This window comes from Canis lupus, chromosome 37 (assembly GCF_011100685.1).
Source record: "Canis lupus familiaris isolate Mischka breed German Shepherd chromosome 37, alternate assembly UU_Cfam_GSD_1.0, whole genome shotgun sequence".
NCBI lineage: Eukaryota > Metazoa > Chordata > Mammalia > Carnivora > Canidae > Canis > Canis lupus.
The window spans coordinates 14,212,648-14,233,710 of record NC_049258.1 but is presented as its reverse complement, the minus strand read 5'-3'; the positions used below and the strand labels follow the sequence as shown (position 1 = coordinate 14,233,710).

The 21,063-nt window shown below is 50.5% G+C and overlaps 1 protein-coding gene across 4 annotated transcripts in view; it reads right to left on the bottom strand.

Annotated features, from left to right (window-relative positions):
* The window catches only part of NRP2 (neuropilin 2), a 115,155-nt gene that overhangs the window by 32,396 nt on the left and 61,696 nt on the right, over positions 1–21,063 (bottom strand). For all 4 annotated transcript variants that reach the window (XM_038585499.1, XM_038585500.1, XM_038585497.1 and 1 more), the window contains exons 10-13: positions 19,743–19,887; positions 15,371–15,487; positions 12,340–12,480; positions 790–1,052 (exon numbers count right to left, since the gene is read on the bottom strand). In XM_038585499.1, coding sequence (XP_038441427.1) covers positions 790–1,052; positions 12,340–12,480; positions 15,371–15,487; positions 19,743–19,887 — 666 coding nt within the window. The remainder of the gene's footprint in view (positions 1–789; positions 1,053–12,339; positions 12,481–15,370; positions 15,488–19,742; positions 19,888–21,063) is intronic.

The following is a 21,063-nucleotide window of genomic DNA, read 5'->3' as shown; positions in this document are numbered from 1 at the left end:
AATCACTCCTCATTCTCTCCCTCCCTAGGTTCTCTCTGCAAACGAGCACATGTCCTCTGGCAAGCTGAGCGAGCAGTTGGCTGCCTCACCAGCCATCTGTTGCTGCCTCTCGTCTGGGGAGGAGCAGGTTAATGCCTTGGCTGGTTCTCAGTCACCTCTTCCACTGTGTGTCTACTCCTACCCAAGCCTCAGCCGCAGCTGTGCATACCCATCTGTGCCTCAGTCTTTCGCTCTGTGGGGCAGAGATAATAGAACTCAACTCCTGGAGCTGTTGGGAGAGAAGCCACTCCTTTAGGAGTCTTTGTGGTCTGCTGGCCACCGAGTGCAAACAGCACCCCTCCCCTTCCTGCGCTCACGGTCCCATTCCCGGGACAGGTCTGGCAGGATTTTCCCCTCTCCTTGGAGGGCGAGGAGGAGCTCAGCAGGCTTCCTCCCTCGCGTGTGGAGGCTGGTTTGTGTTTATTTCCCGGGCTTCTGTGTCCCTTTGTGCAGCCTACCTGATAGCAATCTAAACTAAAATGGAGAGAAGAAACATTTGTTGGGAAGATTTCAGCAATATAAAAGGCAATAGGAGGAACAAAGAACCAAGTCTGGGTGTAGAGATAGGCACATTTTGAATAACAAATAAGAGTGTCATTTAGTTGCCATGGCAATGTGAGAAACACAATGAAAACAGCAGCGCCGAACCACGTTCCCTAATGATGAATGGGCACGGCCCTTTGAAATATTGAAACACGGATCACAAAGATTCCCCTGGATCTCTGCACCCACCTGCTGGCCCCGCCCTACCTGATACTCCATGTCGTAGCTGGGCAAGATGATCCGCCCGTGTTTCCACTCATTGCCCTGGTCCTCGCGGATGACCCAGAGGAGCTTGCTCTCCTGGCTGGCTTCGCGCACCACCTGCAGCGCCAGCCCGCGGCCGCCCGTCGCTTGGTACTGGAATTCCATGCACACGGGGCTTCGTGGCAGGTGCACCGGAGGGCTGATGAGCCGCGCGTACTGGCCCTCCCTCCGGCCATCGCTCTGCAGCCGCAAGAAATTCCTGTCGTCTGTGGGAAAGACACCCAGAGGTTCCTGGTAAACACCTGGGGAAGAGCCACAGTTGGCGGCTGCGGCCCTCCCCTGCACCCCGAGTTTGGGGGTCTTGTTCATTCCTGTCCTTCTCCAGGCCCTGGGTTTCCTTCTCAAGGTTCTTTCAGACCTTGGCTCACGAGCTGCCTTTTCTGGACCTCAGGTGGGTCCTTCCTGCCTACTCCTCCGCATCAGTCTCTCTGTGCCTCTTCTACAGCTGGCACCTGGTGCGGCTGGCCTTGCGCTTGGCTGGCGGTGTCTGCGCTGGCCTTCCCCTCCCTAGATCCCAGGGTGCCAGACCCACGTCTTACTCACCGCTGGCTCACCCAAAGGGCCAGTGCAGCCAAATGAACTAAATAATAAGGGGACGAGGTGCTGCTGGACCGGGAGAGGATTCCAGCCAGGTGGTTTGTGCTTCACGTCTTTGTCATCTTGGCTGGGCACTGTCCAAACGGGAGACCTTTAAAACCGTCCGTCTCCACCAGTGCTAGCTACTAGGTGGGGCCTGGACTCGAGTGACTGTAACCCAGAAGCCAGCGTCAACCGCAAGCGGAAGAAGGGACGGTGGCCGTGTAGGGGTGAGTCAGCGGGCCTGACACCCTACTCTCTTCCCCGTCCGGCCTGCGGAGGCCAGAACTGGCCTTTTCCAGAAAGCCGGGCAAACGTCGCTGAGAACCGTCATCATCAGGAACGAAGGCGACGTGTTTAACAGCAAATATACACATGATGGGAAATTAAGGTCTCACCCACCCAAAGGCTGGGAGAATGGGCCTTCTGGCTGACGAGTTTTCAATTCCATCAGACACTATGCACAAGACTGAGTTCTTGTTGCCATTTGCGGAACTCATGCCCTGCAGACACGGGTATGGGGGCCCGTACCTGCAAACCCAACGTCCGCAGGAGATTCGTGGCTGCTTGTACAGAAAACAGGGTGGCATTTGAGAAGACAATCTCACTGCCTCCTTTTGGCCCTGAAATATCTTATGCTAAGCACTTCTGCAAGATGGCAGGGGCACTTTCACACCACACAGCCAGCACATCAGACACTTCAGGATCATGTTAATCTGAGACATGTGCACCCAGCGTTCTTACTCACCGGGGACTGTGAACATCCCGTGGTTGTCAGGGGAGAACAGGCAAGGAAGGGCTCCAGAGCCCTGAACCGACAGGTTACTCTCTGGACCACTGGTTTGCTGTTGCTACTCCTGCTGATATCATTGCTTTAGCAAGAATGAGCCTGTGATAGTCCTCCCATCACTGGCCCCCAACCAGCTCCTTCCTTCTTCCCCACCACCATTTCTCTCCCTCCTTCCTGGCTCCCGTAAGGCCTCCACTTAGATTCTCTAGGGTTACTGCTCCGGGAGCTACCCTCCCCTGAAGTCAAATGAGACCAGTTTAGGGCGCATGGTTGGGATTCCAGTTTGTCTCCTTAACCATCCAGAGCCAAAGTCTAATTCCCCCCCAACACGAGACCTCTTCAAGGCCAGATAACGAGGCAGCTGTTCACAGCACACTTTAAAGGTGGTGACCTGCCAAGGGAGGAGACCCTGGTGCCGCAGCCAGGCACTCCGAGATCCTCCACACCTACGCTCCTCCTATCAGATCTCATTACTCCCGCTAGTAATGATAATAATTATAAGTCGTGTTTGCAGAATGCTTTGCAGGCTCCAAAGCACGTGCACATACGTTATTTCATCTAATCCTTCCTGAATGCTCGTGAGCTCTAGCTTCTGAATCTTATCTGCACAGGATGAAGAAACTGAGCTCAGAAAGGTTCAAGTGACTTGTCCAAAGCAGAGAGGGTAGCGAGTGGTACAGCTAGACCTGACATTAGGTTTTCCACCTTCCTGCGGTAGGGTCTCCACTTTAGCTGTGCCCCACAGCCGGGCGATCGGTCACACTCCATTCCAGGCAGACTGGGCTCCCCCCACCGCCCCTGCTCCCGCTTCTCCTTCCTGCCGCCCCTTGCTCCCCTCCCACTCCACCTCTCCCAGCGCTCTTGCCAGTTCTTCTCCTACCTACTCTGGCACATTTCTACTAATGCCTCTTTTCTCTCAACAGCTCCGACATTTACCAGCTGTACCACTGGTCCTACCTGGTTTTTAAAAAGACTCAAGGCCATTTCTCATGCATTTCAGCAGGTAACCACCCACTGCCTCGTGCTGTAATTGAACTGTTTTATGTGTGTTTTCCCCATCGCTCCGGTTAGGAGATAAGCGTCCCAGGCTTACACGTGTCAGGGTTACACCGCTTTTTCCCCCTGCCCCTAGACAGTGACATGTATATGCTGCTTCGCGAGAAATTTTTGTTCCCACAAATGAATGAATGACAAACACATGGATAAAGGAAGCATATGAGGCTCTATGCTCACAAGAGAGAAACCAGAACAGAGGGAGAAACAGCCAGTCTTTGGTAATCCCACAGATTCCGATCATCTCTGCACAATTCCCTCCCACTCTCCTGGGCCAACACCCCTTCCAAAGGCGAGGTGAGCTGATAATAACACGGTGGCCTGGGGACGCACCGTGGAGCCACCAGTGAGACCCCCCCGCACCCCAGACGCTCCTGTGCTCCAGTAACTTCCAAGCCCTGACTGCTTCCACCTCAGATATAAAGGAAAGCAGATTTCAGAGACTTATTATTCAGCCTTCTTCCTTCGGTTTCACAAATAAGACCCACTTGCTGCTTGAAAATTGCTTGGCAGAAATACTGTCACTTGTGTGAATTTACATTCTTAAGCGGCAGGGGATTCATAGCATAATGGTTAGAATTTAGTAAGTAAAATGTGTGTGGAGGTGGAAAGAGCCGCGCTGGCTGGGTTTTACCCGGGTCTGTTCTGTTTACCCAGCCTGTTGCTAAAACTTTAGGCATCATCAGGCCAAAGGTCCCCAGGCTGCCACAGGCCCGACCCAGCCGCCCCCCCACCCCCTCGGCTCCCCTCGCCCCCTCCTCTGCGCGCTCGCTCTCTCACAATAAGACGATAATCGCTCCGCATGATGTAAAGGACCATTGGAAGACCGGGGAGTTAATGCTGGTGGCGTGCTAAGCACGAGCAGCTGAAGGATCATAATTCAGTGCTGACATCTAAGCTAATCCACTAGTTTGCAGAATCTCAAGACAAGCAGGCCTCTGAATTTCACTTAGTGAAATCATTTGTGCCCCACTTGTCTGTTAAGTGCTATGAGCTCGAGGGAAGAAAGATGATATGTAAATTTAAGGAATTAGCAGTAGACATCAGTCAGAGGGACGCTGAGCTGCAGAACGTCCCTGCCTGTCACGGAGAGGGGCCTGATTAGAACCAGGACGTCGTGAAGCAATGGCTTGGGCCAGGCAAGGTCCAGGGAGGGGATAGGAAGGGCCGGGGCAAGAGAACCGGTGTTTGCTGAGCACCTACTGTGTGCCAGCTGTCGCGCCAGAAGCCTTTTCTTACGTAACCTTCCCTGCGAGATCTAGGTCCGCAGAACAAGATCCGTTTTCTTCATTTTTACCAGAGAGGAAACGGAGGCTCAGGGAATTGAAGCCACGCGTCCGAGACGGCTGCTGGAATCATTACAGCAGCCCTGACCGGAGTGAGCAGGATTGCTGGGCATGGCCTCTCATCTGGGCTGGAGCCCTCATCTACTGCTCACTAATCACTTAATGCCTCAGTCTCCCCATCTGTAGCATGGATAGAATGAGGACGTTACTGGAGAGGGCTGTGAGAAGGAGCAAGCCATGCGAAATGCTTTGCCCAGTAACAGGGACGCAGTAAGTGCTCAATAAAAGCTATGATCTCGGCTACTACTACTATTGTGATACGCTCTGCTTCCTATGCTTGCCTTTTTTTTTTTTTTTTTTTAAGAAAGAAAAAGGTCAGAAGACCACAATAACCTGGAAGACCAGTCCTAGATTCCCAAAGAAGTATGTTTTGGGCCAAGGGCAGTGAAGACGCTCTGTGGAGTAAGTCGGTTCCCCTATCCGTCCAAGCCCAGCAACCAGACAGCCCCTACTTGTGCATCATGCACTGTGTACCACGTCTTTCCTGTCACTGTACGGTAGATGAAATAAAATACTACACGGCTCTGGAATGAGAGTGGGACCTCAAGAGACAGTTTAGATCAGGTCAGTCCGGCTGCCCAGAGGAACCACACTGAGCACATCCCCAGAACAGCTGTCTCCCCTCTGCTTTAAATTCTCTAGAGAAGGAGCTTCCATAGGCCACATCGGCAATGCGTCTTCTGGGTCACAACCCGAACTGTCAGGAACTTCCTAAATTCAGTTTTAAGTTTTCCTGCTGTCATTTAGACACATGTCCTCCTTCCATCCCTGATGGAGCACAGCCAATTCCTGTCCTCTGACTTGGAAACATTTTCATTCGTGAAGAATTCAGACCCTCAGTCTTCCCTGTCTCAGGAAACCTGACCTTTGTCTCTTTAAATGTCCACTTGTTGGGCCTTTACTTATGGTGGTAGGTCTATACTAGCGCTCCTCTAAGCTAAGTGCTTCAGTTCTTTTAAGTCATGGCACCCGTACATGTGCTGTGAGTGAAGCACATGTGCTGTAAGTGAAGTCTGTTCTCGTAGAATGTTCTAATTTATGGCCTATCACTGCCAAACAGAGAGGAAGTGGTAAGCACACAGTGGCTGTTGATTACTTGATAGAGCAAAGGGCTGGCATGGTGCGGGTGGACCACTTTAGCGATTTACTTTAGGGACTTTAAGGAAAAGCCCTTTGGGTTGTTAAGAGGTCCCCAAACATGACAACCGACCAGCCTAGTACCAGCTCTGCCTGCTGGAGACTGTCTTCTTGTTCTTGTAGCTGATGGCAACGATGCCGGCAATGGATGGCTTCCAACAAAAAGACAATAGAAAGGATATATGTTCAGTTGCTAAGAGAGAATGAAGAAATAATGTCCCAGAGATACAATCCCTCTCCTCCTGGACCTGACATATTTTGGAGGCATTTTGCTAGGTTCTTGACTCAAAACATCTGTTGTTGCCCATGACACGGGGAAAATAATCACATGGGAATCAACAACAAGAGTTCAAAAGGGCAAAGAGGACGTGCACAGGACAGTCGTTCAGGCATTTTAACCTGCTGCTGTCTCTAGAAAGAGTCTCTTGACATTTCACCTGGAGATTTACGGCCGCATCTGGCTTCAGCTGCATGAGTGCTGTGTGGACACATGACTGTGGTTGGGCCCAACAGCAATGGAATCGATTGTGTCCACACCTTACCAAACCCTGAAGTAAATCACCAGTCGGATCTTCCTGGCTATCGCAAAGCCAAACGCACCATCTGTCCAACACACACATCTCCTGGCTAGCATCTTGCCCTCCTACTAGAACAACCATCTGAAAGAATATTTAGTGCTGCAGGAGACGTAATCTCTTTGTATAGGTCATGCTTAAAACATGAGTCAGCCCCTCAGCTGGCCTCCCAAGGTCAGTCGAGCTCTGCTAAGGTCCTCAAATTAACAACTAGTTAAGGGAAACACTGACTTTGGATGAACTCAGCAGGATGTTCTCAAGGTTTACAATTGACCATTTTGTGGACATTTGAGGTTTCAGGTCTGGTCTGTGCAGGAGTCTTCCTAGAGCTGGTGTTGGTTTTTTTTTTTTTTTTTTTTTGGTATGTCAGCTTTCATGAAGGTTTTGCAGTTGAGGCAGCTTTGCCATTATACTGCCTCTTCATTATCAATTTCCAGTTCCCCAGCCAATCATGACTTTCAGAAAAAAAAAGGAAACAAAGCAGATGAACATAGGGGAAGGGAAGGAAAAACAAAATACGAGGAAAACAGAGAGGGAGACAAACCATAAGAGACTCTTAACCAGAGGAAACGTACTGAGGGTTGCAGGAAGAGATGGGAGGGGACGGGGACGGGGTAACTGGGTGATGGGCATTCAGGAGGGCACAGGATGTAATGAGCACTGGGTGTTGTATGCAACTGATGCATCAATGAATTCTACTTCTGAAACTAATGGTACACTCTATGTTAATTAAATGGAATTTAAATTAAAAATATTTTAAAAAGGAGTAAGAGCTTCTCTTTACTGCTGTCTTTTCTAGAAAGTCAGAGATATTTTCCTTCCTATTTTCTTTAAAGAAGAGTCTCTATGATTTCCTTTTCCAGTTAAAGGTATTCTTTGAATACTGGCTTTCTTTTAGCCAAGTTGCTCCTGGTCTTTAATTATCTACCATAGTCTAAGCCTAAGAAAGTCTCCTCTCTGTCTGTGCAGTGGCTGTGCCCCAGTCACACCACATCATCCTCCTTCCGAGGGCAACTCAAGCTAACGCCAGTAGAGTCTGGATCATTTGCTGCCAGTGGCCCACCTAGGCGGAGGTCTTCTGAGTTCAGAGAGAGTGGCTTTTTAATTCACAGAGTCACTACTCGTTCCCTGTCAAATATCAAGCCCATCACGAGCAAGTTCACTCATCACTTCTCTTCTGTAATTTCTTTGCAACCATCTGCACCCCGCCCCCTCACCACACACACACTTAATCTTCTTGTGTACATGTCCCCCTAGTGAATCATAGTTCTGGTCCTCTACTCTCATGGAGTTTATAAATGGCCCAAGCTGCATCAAAACAGCCCCACAGTACGTTAATAACCCTACCACTGACATTTGATGGAATAGCTACCATTAATAAAATTTAAATATTTCAGAACATTGTATTCTTAGTCTGTCTTGAGCTTGTTTTTGAATCCAGAGTAATAGTTTTGTTTTCTCAATCCCATAAACATATAAGTGCCAAGCAACCAAAGTTCTGTCTTTTCATAATGGTATGACATTACAAAAAGGCATTTCCTGTTTCATTGTTTTCACTTCATTTTTATTTTATTATTATTTATTTATTTAATTTTAAGTAGGTTCCATGCCCAATGCGGGGCCTGAACCCAAGACCCCGAGACCAAGGGTCACATGCTCTAGCAACTGAGCCAGCCAGGTGCCCTACCTGTTTTCTTTGTACCACTTCCATGATTTGGAGTTACTGAAATGAAGTAATATCATAACCATACCTCATGAAGTCAACAAACATATAAAAGAACACCCATTTAGGGAACCCACACCCTTGAGGATTCTGAAGCTGACCCGGAATGGTACGCTCTTTCTCTAGTCTTTTTGTCTCATTCTTGATAATAAGGATAATAATAACTATTGCTATTACTCTTATTGGCATTACTTAGTATTTACCTTTTCTTTTGGTCCAGTGAAATAATTCCTACACTATCTAATGTTCTGCTACTTGCTTACTTTACTATGGTTGCTCACTGGGGTTGAATGATGCACTGACAAAAATAGCTGCCACTGGACACTCCCATCAAGGAACCACAGAGAAGGCACATCCACCTAATTACTTGCTTCTTGGTTTACACTGCCATCCATCCTCTCTGTGGGGAACCAGCATCAGCAAGGACCCCAGAGATCACACACGTATCAATGCCAAAAGATGCCTGAGCAGTCTGGCCAAGACAATTCTGTGACCATGGCCACGTTTTACATCTGTGCTGTCCAAAATATCATGGCCACCAAGCCCTTGAAATGAGGAACTAAAATTATAGCTGTATTTAATTGTAATTAACTAAAATTAAAATAGCTAGTGCCTACCATATTAAACAGTGCAGCGCTAGACACGTGGACTCACCATACCATCTCAGAGTTTTTACCTTGTCCCTTAAGCACATGAATCTGATCATCCTCAAAACTGGGTTTATGATCATCGCACTTGAGAATGTCTGTAAAAAATACCAAGGCTCCCACAAGGGAAGACATCTTCTGTGCCATTGTAGCTCCAGAAAAAAAAAAAGGCAAAGTGGCTTCCCAGAGGACACGAGGCTGGCTCCTCTGCAACCAGCAGGGGTCACTGATTTCGGGACAGGGTCCTCAGGGGCTGTGGCATGAGCACACTCTGGGCTTCTAAGCCACAAGCAGAGAGCTAAAGGAAGGGATTCTGAGTGGCTCGAAAGATTATCTTGAAAAACAAAAACAGTGGCATGAAATCCATGGGTGTCTCATCAGCCTTAAGCAACCGTTACCACTGGCCAAAAGAACAGAACTAATTGCTGACTTAAAAGGAAAAGGAAAAAAAAAAAAAAAGACAAAACAAAACATGAGTAAAGAACTAAATCAGAAAATATCTACGGAATGTGAGTTGTTTCCACAGACGCTTCTCAGCAAACAGGCTGTGTATGATATTTCAACATGGCAATTCCGTTCTCCTTTTCCTCCCTGGTCTCTCCCAACGCCCTCCACCCTCAATGGAGACACCCCCTTTCCTACAGGCAATTGCTTTTGCTGAGCTATTCCGTAAGGGGATAAAACATATGGCACACTTCTCTTGAACAACGTCTCCTCTTTGTGGAGTGGTGAAGTGTGGGGGACACAGGGCTTTTGGGTTTGCCTGGGAAGGTCCAGCATCTGCCCTGCCCCTGATCAGGGACAGCTGTTTCCTCTCTTCCGAACGCTCCCCTCGGCCCCCAGCCTTTTTATTTTGAAGAAAGGACCACCCTGAACAGAGAGGGCTTTCTATCCTCCCCTGCTGAAAGCCACATCTCGAGCTTCGTAAGCAGGAGGGTGGCAAATACAGCAAGTGACTTTTAAAATCATCAGAGGATAAAGGAAGGGTTCTGAAAACAATAGTACGATTTTGTTTTCTGGAGACAGGTGACAAGTGCCACTTTTTCGAACTTCGGGGACTCCTCTCGAAGAAGAAAATGATTATTTTCCTTCTCAATATCTTCAGGGAGAAACAACATTAGATCTAGCAGTTCCTTATGGCCCTAATTTTCTTTCTGTCCCCATCCAGCCAGCCAACTGTTGGACTTTTGCCTGCTTCGCGAGCTTGCTCTGAAAAGCCCTCCCAAACCACAGGGTGTAATGAACCAACTGGAATGAGGACAAGAACTCGAATTTCCAACTGGTAGCCAGGGTGGCGGAAGGGGCACTCAGGTGAGGGCGAGGTCTGCGCCAGGAGGGGGCGGAGGTCAATGGGCAGAGGGACAGAGGTAGAGGCCAGGCTCAAATGCAGAGTAACAGAAGCTCTCGCCAAAGTGTCACTTGCTAATTGGTGGCCTTGTAGCCTGGACAGGGCTGGCCTCGGACATTCTTAGAGAAAATCTGCTCAGAGGAGCACAAGGGAGAAGGCTGCATTTTTAGGGCCAACCTGAAGACAGTCTCTGAATAAGAGCCAGTAGACCTCCCGGCGCTGGGTCATCTGTATCCCTTCATTTAAAGTGTCTCTGCCAAGCTATCCCCTCGTCCCCACCCTCATGCAATGCTCACGCCCACGCCTGCGCGCAACTCATGCGTACAAACCACAAACACACTCCTCACATACACACACAAACATGCACAGAGGGTTCACATGTAAAACATGCATAAACACACACACATATTCACAGACACATCAACATCTATACGTGAAACGCAGGACATGTGCACGTACACACAAAACCCACAAACACTTTGAGAAAGAAACAGATGTGCTGACACACACATACACACATAACCCACAAGTACACATATGCACACACACACTTACGCATACCCCACAAACCCTCTTTATGTTCGGGTAAAGAGTGGAGGTTGGGAAAAACAACCAATTAATTGGGCCAAGTCTCAAAGGAGAGGAAATGAAATGAAAAATCCAAGCTGGGTTATAAAAATAAGTATTTTTTTTTTTTTGCAACGTGCAGGAGGCTCATTATATTAATTAAACATTATTGCAGTGAATGAGAGGGGGGAGGGTGATTAAGGCTGGGACGAGGGTAAGTGTTCTCTCCTGTTGCCCGAGGCCGTGGTGATCTTCAGATATTAATCTCTCTGAGCACTCAAATGCTGAAGAGATAAACACTTGAAATATGAAAATGTTTTTCTCCAGAGCAGACGCTGTGACCCTCCAGGAAAGCAAGTGCAGGCTGTGTCAGGAGGCCAGCCCGTAAAGCTCTCCTGGCATCTGTCCCACTGCTGTCCCCTGGGGACAGAGGACACCTCCAGTCCTTGGGGTTGAGGGCAGCAGAGCAGCTCAGGGGCACCCGGAGGGGAGAAGGGGAGGCCCCGTCTCCCTTTTGTTCTCTAGTCAGGCAACATTTGATCTACTAATTTCCAGAACTGACCCCTTTCCTCTCAAATGCTTATGGGGCACCAAGGTCCAGGCCGGCGGTACAGAAAAATGAAAACCTAATGCGTGGCGTGCTACAGTCAACGTGTACTGGCTTGTGAGAGCCAGTTGTTAAATTTTCTGGAATTTTATAAGGCAGTAGTTAAGTGCAGTCATTATTAAAAATTAAATTACATAAAGTTACCATTAAACAGGTTACATTAAAAACAAAAGGTCATAAATTCTCAAAACTCAACACTTCCTAATTATTTGAATACATTTTGCCAGTATCTACGCTCCTGAAGTCATTCATACCTGTCCTGACTGTCTGACGGCAGAAAACTATGCGATGCTGTTACTGTACCTCCCAACTCCGCCTCTGGTCATGTCGGTAGCTTAACCACAGGGGGATTATTTACACCACCGACAGTGGCAACATTACAAGGCAGGGTTTCTCTCTTTTTCCTGGAGGTAAATCTTGGACCAGAACACCACGGGACACACGCACTGCCGTGGAGAGAGGAGACGCCTCTTGCTTCTACAGGTTTAGGAGGGCCCAGGGCCGCCCCTCTCCGCCAACAGTGCCGGGAGAGCCTGCCCTCGGAAGGGGGAGCTGAGCAAGATGTCAAGGACCATCTTCCAGCAACACTCTTCCAGAAGCCGAGGGCCAGGAGGCTCTACTCGACCCCTGGTCACGGCAGCATTCTGGACTCTCAGCTTGGTTCGCTACCGACGTGATGATACTCTCCGAGAAGTATCAGTCAGGCTGGAGGCCGGTGGTCTCCCAAGGAGGCATTTCAGGAACAACAGCCAGCTCGGAGTTGACAAGAGGCTCTGTGATGTCGGCTGTGAGCGCTAGTTATGGTGACAAGGGGGCACTGACTCAACCCACCTCCTGAAACCTCCCAACTGCTCTTCCTTTCTTCCTTTTCTTTCTTTTCTCTTGGCCTGTCTTGCTCCCTCCCGGCTTCTGAGCTCTACTGTAATCACAAGACAGGGAGAGGAACCACCGGCCAGCTCTTCTGTAGGGTGACGTTGTGAGCAAAGACTGCAGTGGTTTGTGGGCGCAGAGCAGAGGATTGCTCTGTGGTGGGAAGTTATGACGCTTGTCAGGGAATCTGGGGCTGCAAGACGTGCGGCAGGCTAGCCTTAACTCTTTCCTCTCCGAATCTGCAGCTGGCTTACCTGGAAACGTCCGGTCGTTGGGGCTGGAGCTGCTGGTCCAGGTGCTTCTGAGCCACTTGGCATGGTCATACATCCAACCACAGGGCTCCTCGGGCAAATCAAAGTTGCAATTGAATCCTGAAGGGAGCTGCAAATCTTTGTCTGAAAGGGGGGAAAAATAACCCAAAGAAGGCAAATGAAATGGGTTCGGACAACAGCCACAGTGGTGCTATTGAAAGCGCTGGCAAGGCCTAAGTGGAGGGCAGAGAAAGAAGTGGCTCCCTGTGCTTATTCATTTAACTCATCTTGGCGATCGTTGGCTTTCGGGTCAGCCTTTGGTCTCATCCTTCCCAGGCATGAAAGCCAAGTCTGCCAGTGGTTCCCATAGTAAGCAATTATAAATGAGGCCACCAAATGGCTTCAGGCTCTAATCAGGCTCTTCTGTCCACCTCGGAGAGCAGACAAATGTGAAAATTGCTGTTCCCTAAGTGCCAGAGAAGAATGTCTCCCCAGTGCCTCAGTGGAAGGCTGGCTCCTGCCAACCTGGCTCTCACAAGTGATGGGGCACAGCCCATTAGCATCCAGAGAGGCTGACATGGTGGGGAGGTGCTGGCCAGGGAGGAGAGAGTGAGCTCCGAAACAAGGAAGGGCTTGTGTGTTCCCCTTCACCTCCTGTGACAGGTCTTTTGTTCGAGGACAGAGGGTCAGCTCGGCATCCCCACAGGGTGGCACTGACAGGTGGGCAGATTTGGCCTGGTAGGGCAAAACGAGGGGGCCAGGCCAGCCGGCCGCCTCACTCAGCGCTGACCAGGAGGAAAAGAAAATAATTTTGCATGGCCCTGAGTGGCTGCAGGCCACGATCCCAGGGGCAGCAGAGGATGCCTTCCTCCGGGCAACGTCAGAAGCCACCGCACAATGGCTTGTCCCGTCTGCTTGGTTGCTCACCTGTCCAAGCTAGAAGACTGAACCCAAAGAGTTTCTTTGGAGGCTCCACTCAGCTCTAAAAATCTAATGTGAGCTGGTGCCAAATATGTGATTAAGTGGGGGCGGGTGTGGAGGTGGGGGAAAGAGGAAATGGGAATCCAAATTTGGATGCTTGCCGGCAGTGGCTGCAGAGACAGCGGAAAAGTGCTGGCTAATGCTAGTAGCAGGGAGGAAGTGGGGTCTTTGGCCTCCTCACTTCCCTTCTCAGGGTTCCCAGAGAGGAATTTCCGTGGGGAAGGCCTAGAATGCAGGTTAGGAAGTCTAAAGGGAACAACAGACTGGTGGAAACAAATTGCTCACACCATGGGGGCGAGGGGAAGGGCACTGCCGGCCACGGAGGCAGACTGCCACCAGGCCCTCCCTGGTTTGTCCCCGCTTCCCCAGGGAGGGCATTTCATGTTGCCCGCCCTTGGCCAAAGGCAGCTTGAATCAAAAAAACACATGGAATCTATTACAGAAGCATCAACCTGTGGCTTGGAAAAGTCAGCCCTTAGCCCTCACCCCCCTTCTCCCGACAATTTCTGAATTTCTATTTTTCCGTTAAAAAATACGGAGTAATTCAATATACCATAATTCCTCTCTAATGTTTATGCGCATACTCTATCTCAGGAACCAAATTCCACAAAGAAACCTTTTGCAGGAAAAAAAAAATAGGGAGGAACCACCAAAGAAACCTTAAATGAAACACGCCACTATAAATGGGCAAATTACATTAAACTTCTGAAAATTTACAGCAGAACTCTTAAATTTTCCTCTGGATTGCCATTTAGATAGAACCCCCTCCCTCCGGGCCTCCCCCAAGCTAACTCCACTAATCCGATACCATATATTAACTCCCTATGCATTCCACCCTGAGCTCACAAACTATCTTAAACATGTCTTGGAAGATCCTCCAAGTCTCTTTCTCCTCTTCATAAAACAAAAACAAGTTCATTAAAATGTCAGAATCCTGTATTCAACTAACCCTGACCAATAGTGTCCCCCTCGCCCACACAATACACAAAAGCACATTCCTAAAAGCATATGCATTAAATTATCATTTTTCAGGCACACAACTTCAGCATTTATTTTTGGCTTCCCTCCCATTCCCCTCTGTAGCCCTGCTCCGAAGCCGGCCACTCCATAGGTGCCGCATGGCCAAAGCTGATTGCGCCACCTACCTACCGAGTCAGCGCTACACCGGGTCTCCCCCACTCCCCAAGTCTCTCCACCAATCTTCCCTCATTTCGTTTAATGAACGTTTAATAAGGATCAGTAATTTACTGTAAGTGGAGGCTGTCAAGCCTGAAATTCTAGCCAAAAATGCCAGGTGCTCCAAAATTTGTGGTTTGTTAGGAATGTCCTCATACTTGGTAAGGTGACGTACTTTTGGGCTCTGCCAATTATTGTTTTTATCTCACTTGGATGCGTTTAGATGAGGAAAGGAAGGTGATACAGAGCTCCCATGTGAAGAGGCTGATCCCGAACCAGGAGGCCCTGGGATCTGAAGGTAGTGTTGAGGTGCCTTTGCACATCCCTGCCTTTGTCACTGACCTCTGCTCACCCCCCGCGCCCCCATGGAGGATGGGATGCACCATTTTATGCAGCCAAGATTATCACACTTTCTCAAGTAGCAGTGGGCAGAGACACAGGGAAATGCAATCACGGAATGGTAACTGCTGAGTTCACCTGACGGCCACGCTCCATGGGCCAAGTCACCCTCATGACCACCACATCTTCACCTGACTGGACAGTGGAGACACAGCCCAGTACAAAAAGGCTGAGGATTCTAATGATTCAAAGTGAGGGCTAGAAAGGGAGACTTCTCAAACGAGGGGTCCTCTCTGGACGGACCCTTATGTCAGCTGATGACCAGTAGGTTCACGCCTGTAGGCTGCACTGGTTGGTTTTGCTCCAATATCTGAATGTTTCTAAGATTGCCTGTAAATGGCCAGTGCCCCAAGCCTTGACTACTCGCACCTCCCTGGCCTCTGACTGGGGGACGTCCAGGTCCCTGCCCCAGCCACAGGCCAGCTGCCTCTCATTGTCGGCACCGTGCCATCCGGGATGAACTCTGACCCCCTCTCACCATCTTCAAAGCTGCAGTTCTCCCCACACTCCGTGGCCTCCTCATCGATGGGATACGGGGTGGTGGTCTCTTCGCTCTTCACAGTGGGTCCCAGTGTCTCTACGGTGGGCTTCGAGTCTGCATAAAGGCAAAGGGTCGGGGGAAGTGAATGCTGCATGCAGCAGCCCGCATTGAAACCCAGTAGAAGATGCCCCAAATTCTCAAACTGTTTCCTTTCTAAGTGTGGGCTTTTAAAGGAGGAAGAAAAGACAATGAAAGAAGATAACACACACACACACACACACACACACACACACACACACCCCTGGAGTCACCTCTGTGTGCTGTCAATGAAGTCAGGAGCATTGCCTGAGCTGAATGAGAAGAGTCCCAAGCTGCGGGAACAGCCAGGACAGAAGCAGGGACACAAACCCAGGCCCTGTACTCCGCAGCAGAGGCCCTGGTGCCAGCCCAGAAGGCCACGTGGGGCCATAATGCATGTGGGCAAAGCTGACCCCAAGGCAGGCTAACCTTGGGTGTCCTGTTTGAGACAGAAGCGTGGGTGCTGCACACACACACACACACACACACACAATGCCTGGTGTCCATCCAGAACGGTTTGAAAAAGTCTCAGTGCCTAATGAAGTGAGCTTCCTGTGCCCTGCCCCTGGGGTGGCTGCTGACGTGCCTTCCTGGCCGGCTCACCCCTGCTCTTACGTGGAAGAGACATTCTCTTTTCAGCCTTTTCTGACTCAGACAGAACTTTTTTGAACCAAAGCTAACTGACCTAGGGGGCCCACCTATCACAAGATAATCAGAAGCACAATAGCTGAAGCCAAGAGTGAAGCCAGACAGCTGCGGAGGTGTGACCCCAGACGTTGTTGTTCGTGTTTGCACAAAACTGGACAGAAAGGAATACGGGCTCAAAGGCACTCAGACTCCACTTGGCGGAAGTAACTGCAGCTGTGCCTCTAGGTCAGGGAGTGGCAAACTCAAATACTTCCTGGATGCAAGCAGCTAGTGCAAGCCAGGCGGCTGACGGGGGCTGGGGAGAGTGAAGTGTGGGATAGAGGGTGGCAGAGGGCACCTTGCGAGCCTGATTCCAGGGAGGCCACCAAGCCCGGCTCCAGCACACTGAAGGCCTGAGGAGAGGTGGCCCAGTGTGGCCAGATCTTGCAAAAAAAAAAAAGATGTTTTTCCAACACGAGGCCAATTCCATTCCCATGGAAGATCTCTAGACTTGTCAATGTTGGCAACTTAGTCGAAGTATTACAACAAGTAAAACTTGGCCGGGCCGGACCTGGCTGCAGGCAGTCACTTCTGCCCTGGGCTCCAGGTGATTCGTTCACTCATCCATTCACTCGTCTATTTGCTCACGCCACTCATTCATTCAGCAGCTACTTATGAAATGAATGAAACAATGAGTCAGGCCCTGGGTGGGGCGAGGAGGGGTTCTGGTAACTGGCGTTCAAGTCCGTGCCTCGTGGGGTGGGGTCTTCATCCCAGGGCTGCCCTCCAACCAGAGACTCCCCGAATGAGCTGGTGCATTGTTCCTCCCGTTTCTATACGTGTTCCTTTGCGCTATTGTACGTGATTAGGCGCCTTTGTCAGGCACACTTCGGGAGACCATTTAATAAAGCCAGGAGCTGAAGGAAATTGCTAAATACGCTGAATAGCTTTTTCACGGTCGACTTCCCATCTTTCTGCTATTAAATACGACGCACATAACCTTTCATACTTCCCTTTGCCGTGTCTGCCTCTTGCTCACGGTAAATAGCAAATAACCTCGAAGCGTCCTAATTTGTAAGTTCAAATTTGTCACTGTGTCATAGGATCTCAAACTCAATTGTAAAGCAAACTATGGGCAGCAAAGCAAGAAGTAATCATTTGGAACACAAACAAACTAACAGGTGAAGCCGCCCTGTCGAATCAGGTGGCTGCAGTGACTCAGGCCAGCCCTATTAGTTTTCCGGCTCTCCTTTTGGGGTAGGGGCAGAGAGGAATTGGGAATCTGAAAAGCCAAAAAAAGCCACGTGGCCCACGAGAGCAGCTGCTGGGGCGGTTAGGTAGCGGGTTGGTAAAGATCACGTTAAATCCAGGGGCTCAGGGGGGCTGACGAGGCAAGGAGAGGATGGGGCGCGAGAAGGACAGTGGGAAGGCAGGCCAGGCCGCTGCACCTTACTGGGAGCTCAGGGCTAACTGCCCATCAAACTGCAGCGCGCCCCTGCAATTAAAACCAGATGTCAGCCACTTCAAAGGGAAGGAGGCTGGGCGGAGGGTAAGAAGCCCCAACTCTGATCTTCCAAGGAATGGCCAGGCAGGACTTTGAAATGAGAAACCTGTTGCTGACCATCGCCAGGGTAATTTGGGCCAGGTTAGGGTCGGGGAGCAATAAGTGGAGAAGGACATTAGCAACTGTCCAGCCAGTCGTAAAGCGGGGCCGGCCCGGGAGAGGCAGGGCAGGGAGGGGGCCGAGCCCAGGAGAGAGGAGGTGGGAGTCGGCCCCCAGCGGGCTAAGCCACCCTAAGCCACCTCTGGCAAGTGGCTTCCTCTCTCTCTCTGGGACTCCGTTTCCCCATCTGTGATGGAGACTTGCACCTAGATCTGTGATTTTTTTTTTTTTTTTCAAAGTGTGTGCCACACTCGTTAGTAGGTTGTGAATCGACGGGATGGGTCACGACCAGCAGTTTTGAATATGGACTGTAACCTGCCCGAGTGCGCTCCCAGGGGGAAAGTGAGCGCTGATCTGGGCACCTTTTGTTCCCGTTGCGTTTACTTATTATTACAGGTTTATTAGGTGCCAGGCAGCAGTCTAAGTACTTTATATCCATTATTACACTGAATCCTCCTAACAACCCTAGGGGAGTGAAGATATGTTATTATCATCCCCATTTTTCAGCTGAGATAACCGAGATGCTGAGAGGCTAAGTAACTTGTCTGAGGTCATGCAGCCAGCGATCGGCAGAGGCAGAGCTCATAGCTGGCAAGCTGTCTCCAGGGTCCAGCACTTAACAATATGCTATAACCTGGACACACGCACCATTGGGCTGTGCACTTGCAAGTCAAGTGGATTGTGATATAAATTTATTTTAAGTTGTGGATTATGGTCAAAAATGTTTGAAAGCCACTGGCCTAGAAGCTCCTGGGTCCCCTGCAGCTCTAACTCTTTGATTTCGAAGAGGCCGTAAACGAAGCCAGCTTGTATCACGGCTGGAGGGGCCGTTTTCTGCACCTGCAAGCAGGCAGGTGACTTCCATTCAGCAGGCTGCAGGGAAACTTGGCCTTTCCCCTACATGATGGGGAGTTAAGTATCTTCCCACTAAAACGTGTTCGCTGGGGCTGCCTTCAATCCAAAGGTGAGCAAGGCTCATTTGGGCCCGATTTCCAGCCTGCATTCCTCCACGGGGCTCCTCCTCTGAGCCATCAGAGTCAGCACACAGGCAGCACTTTCCAGAAGCACTTCTCTGACATGCCCTTATTAATCCTTCTGGCTACCCTGCTGGGTGAGCTGGTGTCGATGGGGCACAGACAGGAAAATGAAGATAACCTGGGGGCCTGGTGGGAAGAGGCAGGGCAGCTCTGTCTGTCTGCTGCTCCTGCTGACGCTGGCTTCAGGTGGTTCCCCTGAGCTCCTTCTGGAGGGCTGTGAGCCAGCTCCAGGTGAGATCTCGTGCCAGCTCTGCTGAAGGAGGTACCCAGAGGGAGGGTGAGGCCTGACTCAGAAGGGTGCTTCCCAGAAACAGGGAGGGTGGGCATGAGCAGTGGGCCTTATCTGCATTCAGGGCAGTTAGAAGTTTTCCCTGGGCTGCCACGCCGAGGGGCAGTGGGGCCAAGGAATGAGCAAGACTCCTGCTGCGCCGGGGGAAGAAGTCCTATTCCCATCAGCTTCCCTACAACAGGGTCCCTCCTGAGCAAATAAATGCCTTTTACAGATGTGGCTTCGAAATGAAAATGAAGTCTCTTAGCCACTGACATCTGGAGGCCAGATTCAGACATAAACCGATTACTTTATTATCATGAGGGTTTTTTTTTCTTCCCTAAATCAACAGCCACAGCCTTCTGGCCCGAAAAGTCAGGGTCTAATTGAATTTGGGTGGGTGGTGTGTGGTTATGATTTGTTTTTGAGAGACCTGGGTTGGAGAACTGAAACGATCCTTTAAAAAAGACAAAGCACATCCCTTGAGAAACTGTCCCCTGTCCAGAGGCTGCAGGGCCTGTGGTCTGAGGCAAGAGAACATGGTGGGGCTTGGGGTGGGGAGGATTTCCAGCTCACAGAGCCTCCCCGGGGGAGGTTGCCGTCCACATCATGGTCTGACCACCTCCCGGGGTGTCCCAGGATGCCAGGGTCACACGACCACGTGAGTGAGATGTGGGGTGGGAGGGCAGGCCTTACCTGTCCAGTCACAGCCCAGCACCTCCAGCCGCATCCCAATCCCTGCTGGAGACCACCTCTCGGGGTACACCCGCACGTACTGCGCCGGAACAGGGTCGAATCTTCGGATGTCAGGGGTGTCATAGTGCATGTTCCCTTCAAACAGCTGCAGGGGAGACAGGCCACTCAGCCCTTCTTCTGTGGCCCCCCCTCCCTTCCCCTTCCTTCCCCCTTCTTCCCCTTCCTTCCTCCTTCTTCCCCCTCCTTCCCCTTCCTTCCCCCTTCTTCCCCTTCCTTCCTTCTTCCCCCTCCTTCCCCTTCCTTCCCCCTCCTTCCCCTCACATCCCTCCAGAGGGCAGCCTCATAGTTGACTCGCTGGACATTACAACCCACAGGAGCTCTGTTCTCAGACCACGGTTTCGATTCATTTGGAAGATGGTTAGGCTAGATGGTTAGGATCCCAGAAACACAGAGAAGAGGGAAGCAGCTGAAAGCGGCAATTGCTAGGTTCTGTCTTCTATCCTGACTCGGGAAAGAATCAGGCTCTGAATGGACTTAGCTGGAGAGGAGAGAAGTGAATTTTAGGCCGCTTTGCCCATTGTCTTAAAAGTTCTCATTGTAATGCTTGAGAGTCTAGATGTAGACAGTCCTGGCTGACGGACACCTCCCAGGTTGCCGAGAGGCTGAGGGTTAGGTGACCACCCTCTTCTCTGGGCTACTGACCACACCATCTCGCCATACATTGACAGCCTGAGACCGTGTTCCCCAAAGCTTTGTGTAGTGGAGCCAATTCTGTCAAAACAAAGTTTCCCTAGAGCCCCAGTATGTGAACTGAGGACAGCGCGGCTGCCCTGGTCAAGGCCGGGTGGGGCACCCAAGCCGGAGCACACTGGGCACCATTGACTTAGGGGATGCTGGTGGGGAGACGTGCCCGGGGCTGTGGCTGATCCGAACCAGGGATGCCCTGGGATGCAGGCTACCTCATTTGCAGGATGCCCACAATTCCAAAAGGGGGCACTGTCATGGGGAGGGCAGGCCCTGACACTGGCTAAGATCAGCTCCTTTCCCAGGATCCCAGAATGGTCAAGAGCCAGGGTCGGCTCTCTCCAGGAAGAGCCACGGACCAGCTTCTGCTCTGTCCACTGAAGGTTCCAGTCACCAAGGCCCCTCAACTGTGAGCACTGCAAAACCCCCAACCCAGCCCGTGCCTCTGCATTAAGAATGGAAACATTTGCTGCGCAAAGGGGACCAAAGAGACAGGAAATTGCCCTTTCCTTGGCAAAAGAGGCCTCCTCTTCTGAGGGAAACGAAGGTAACTCAGCCGTTAGGATGGGAACCCCTG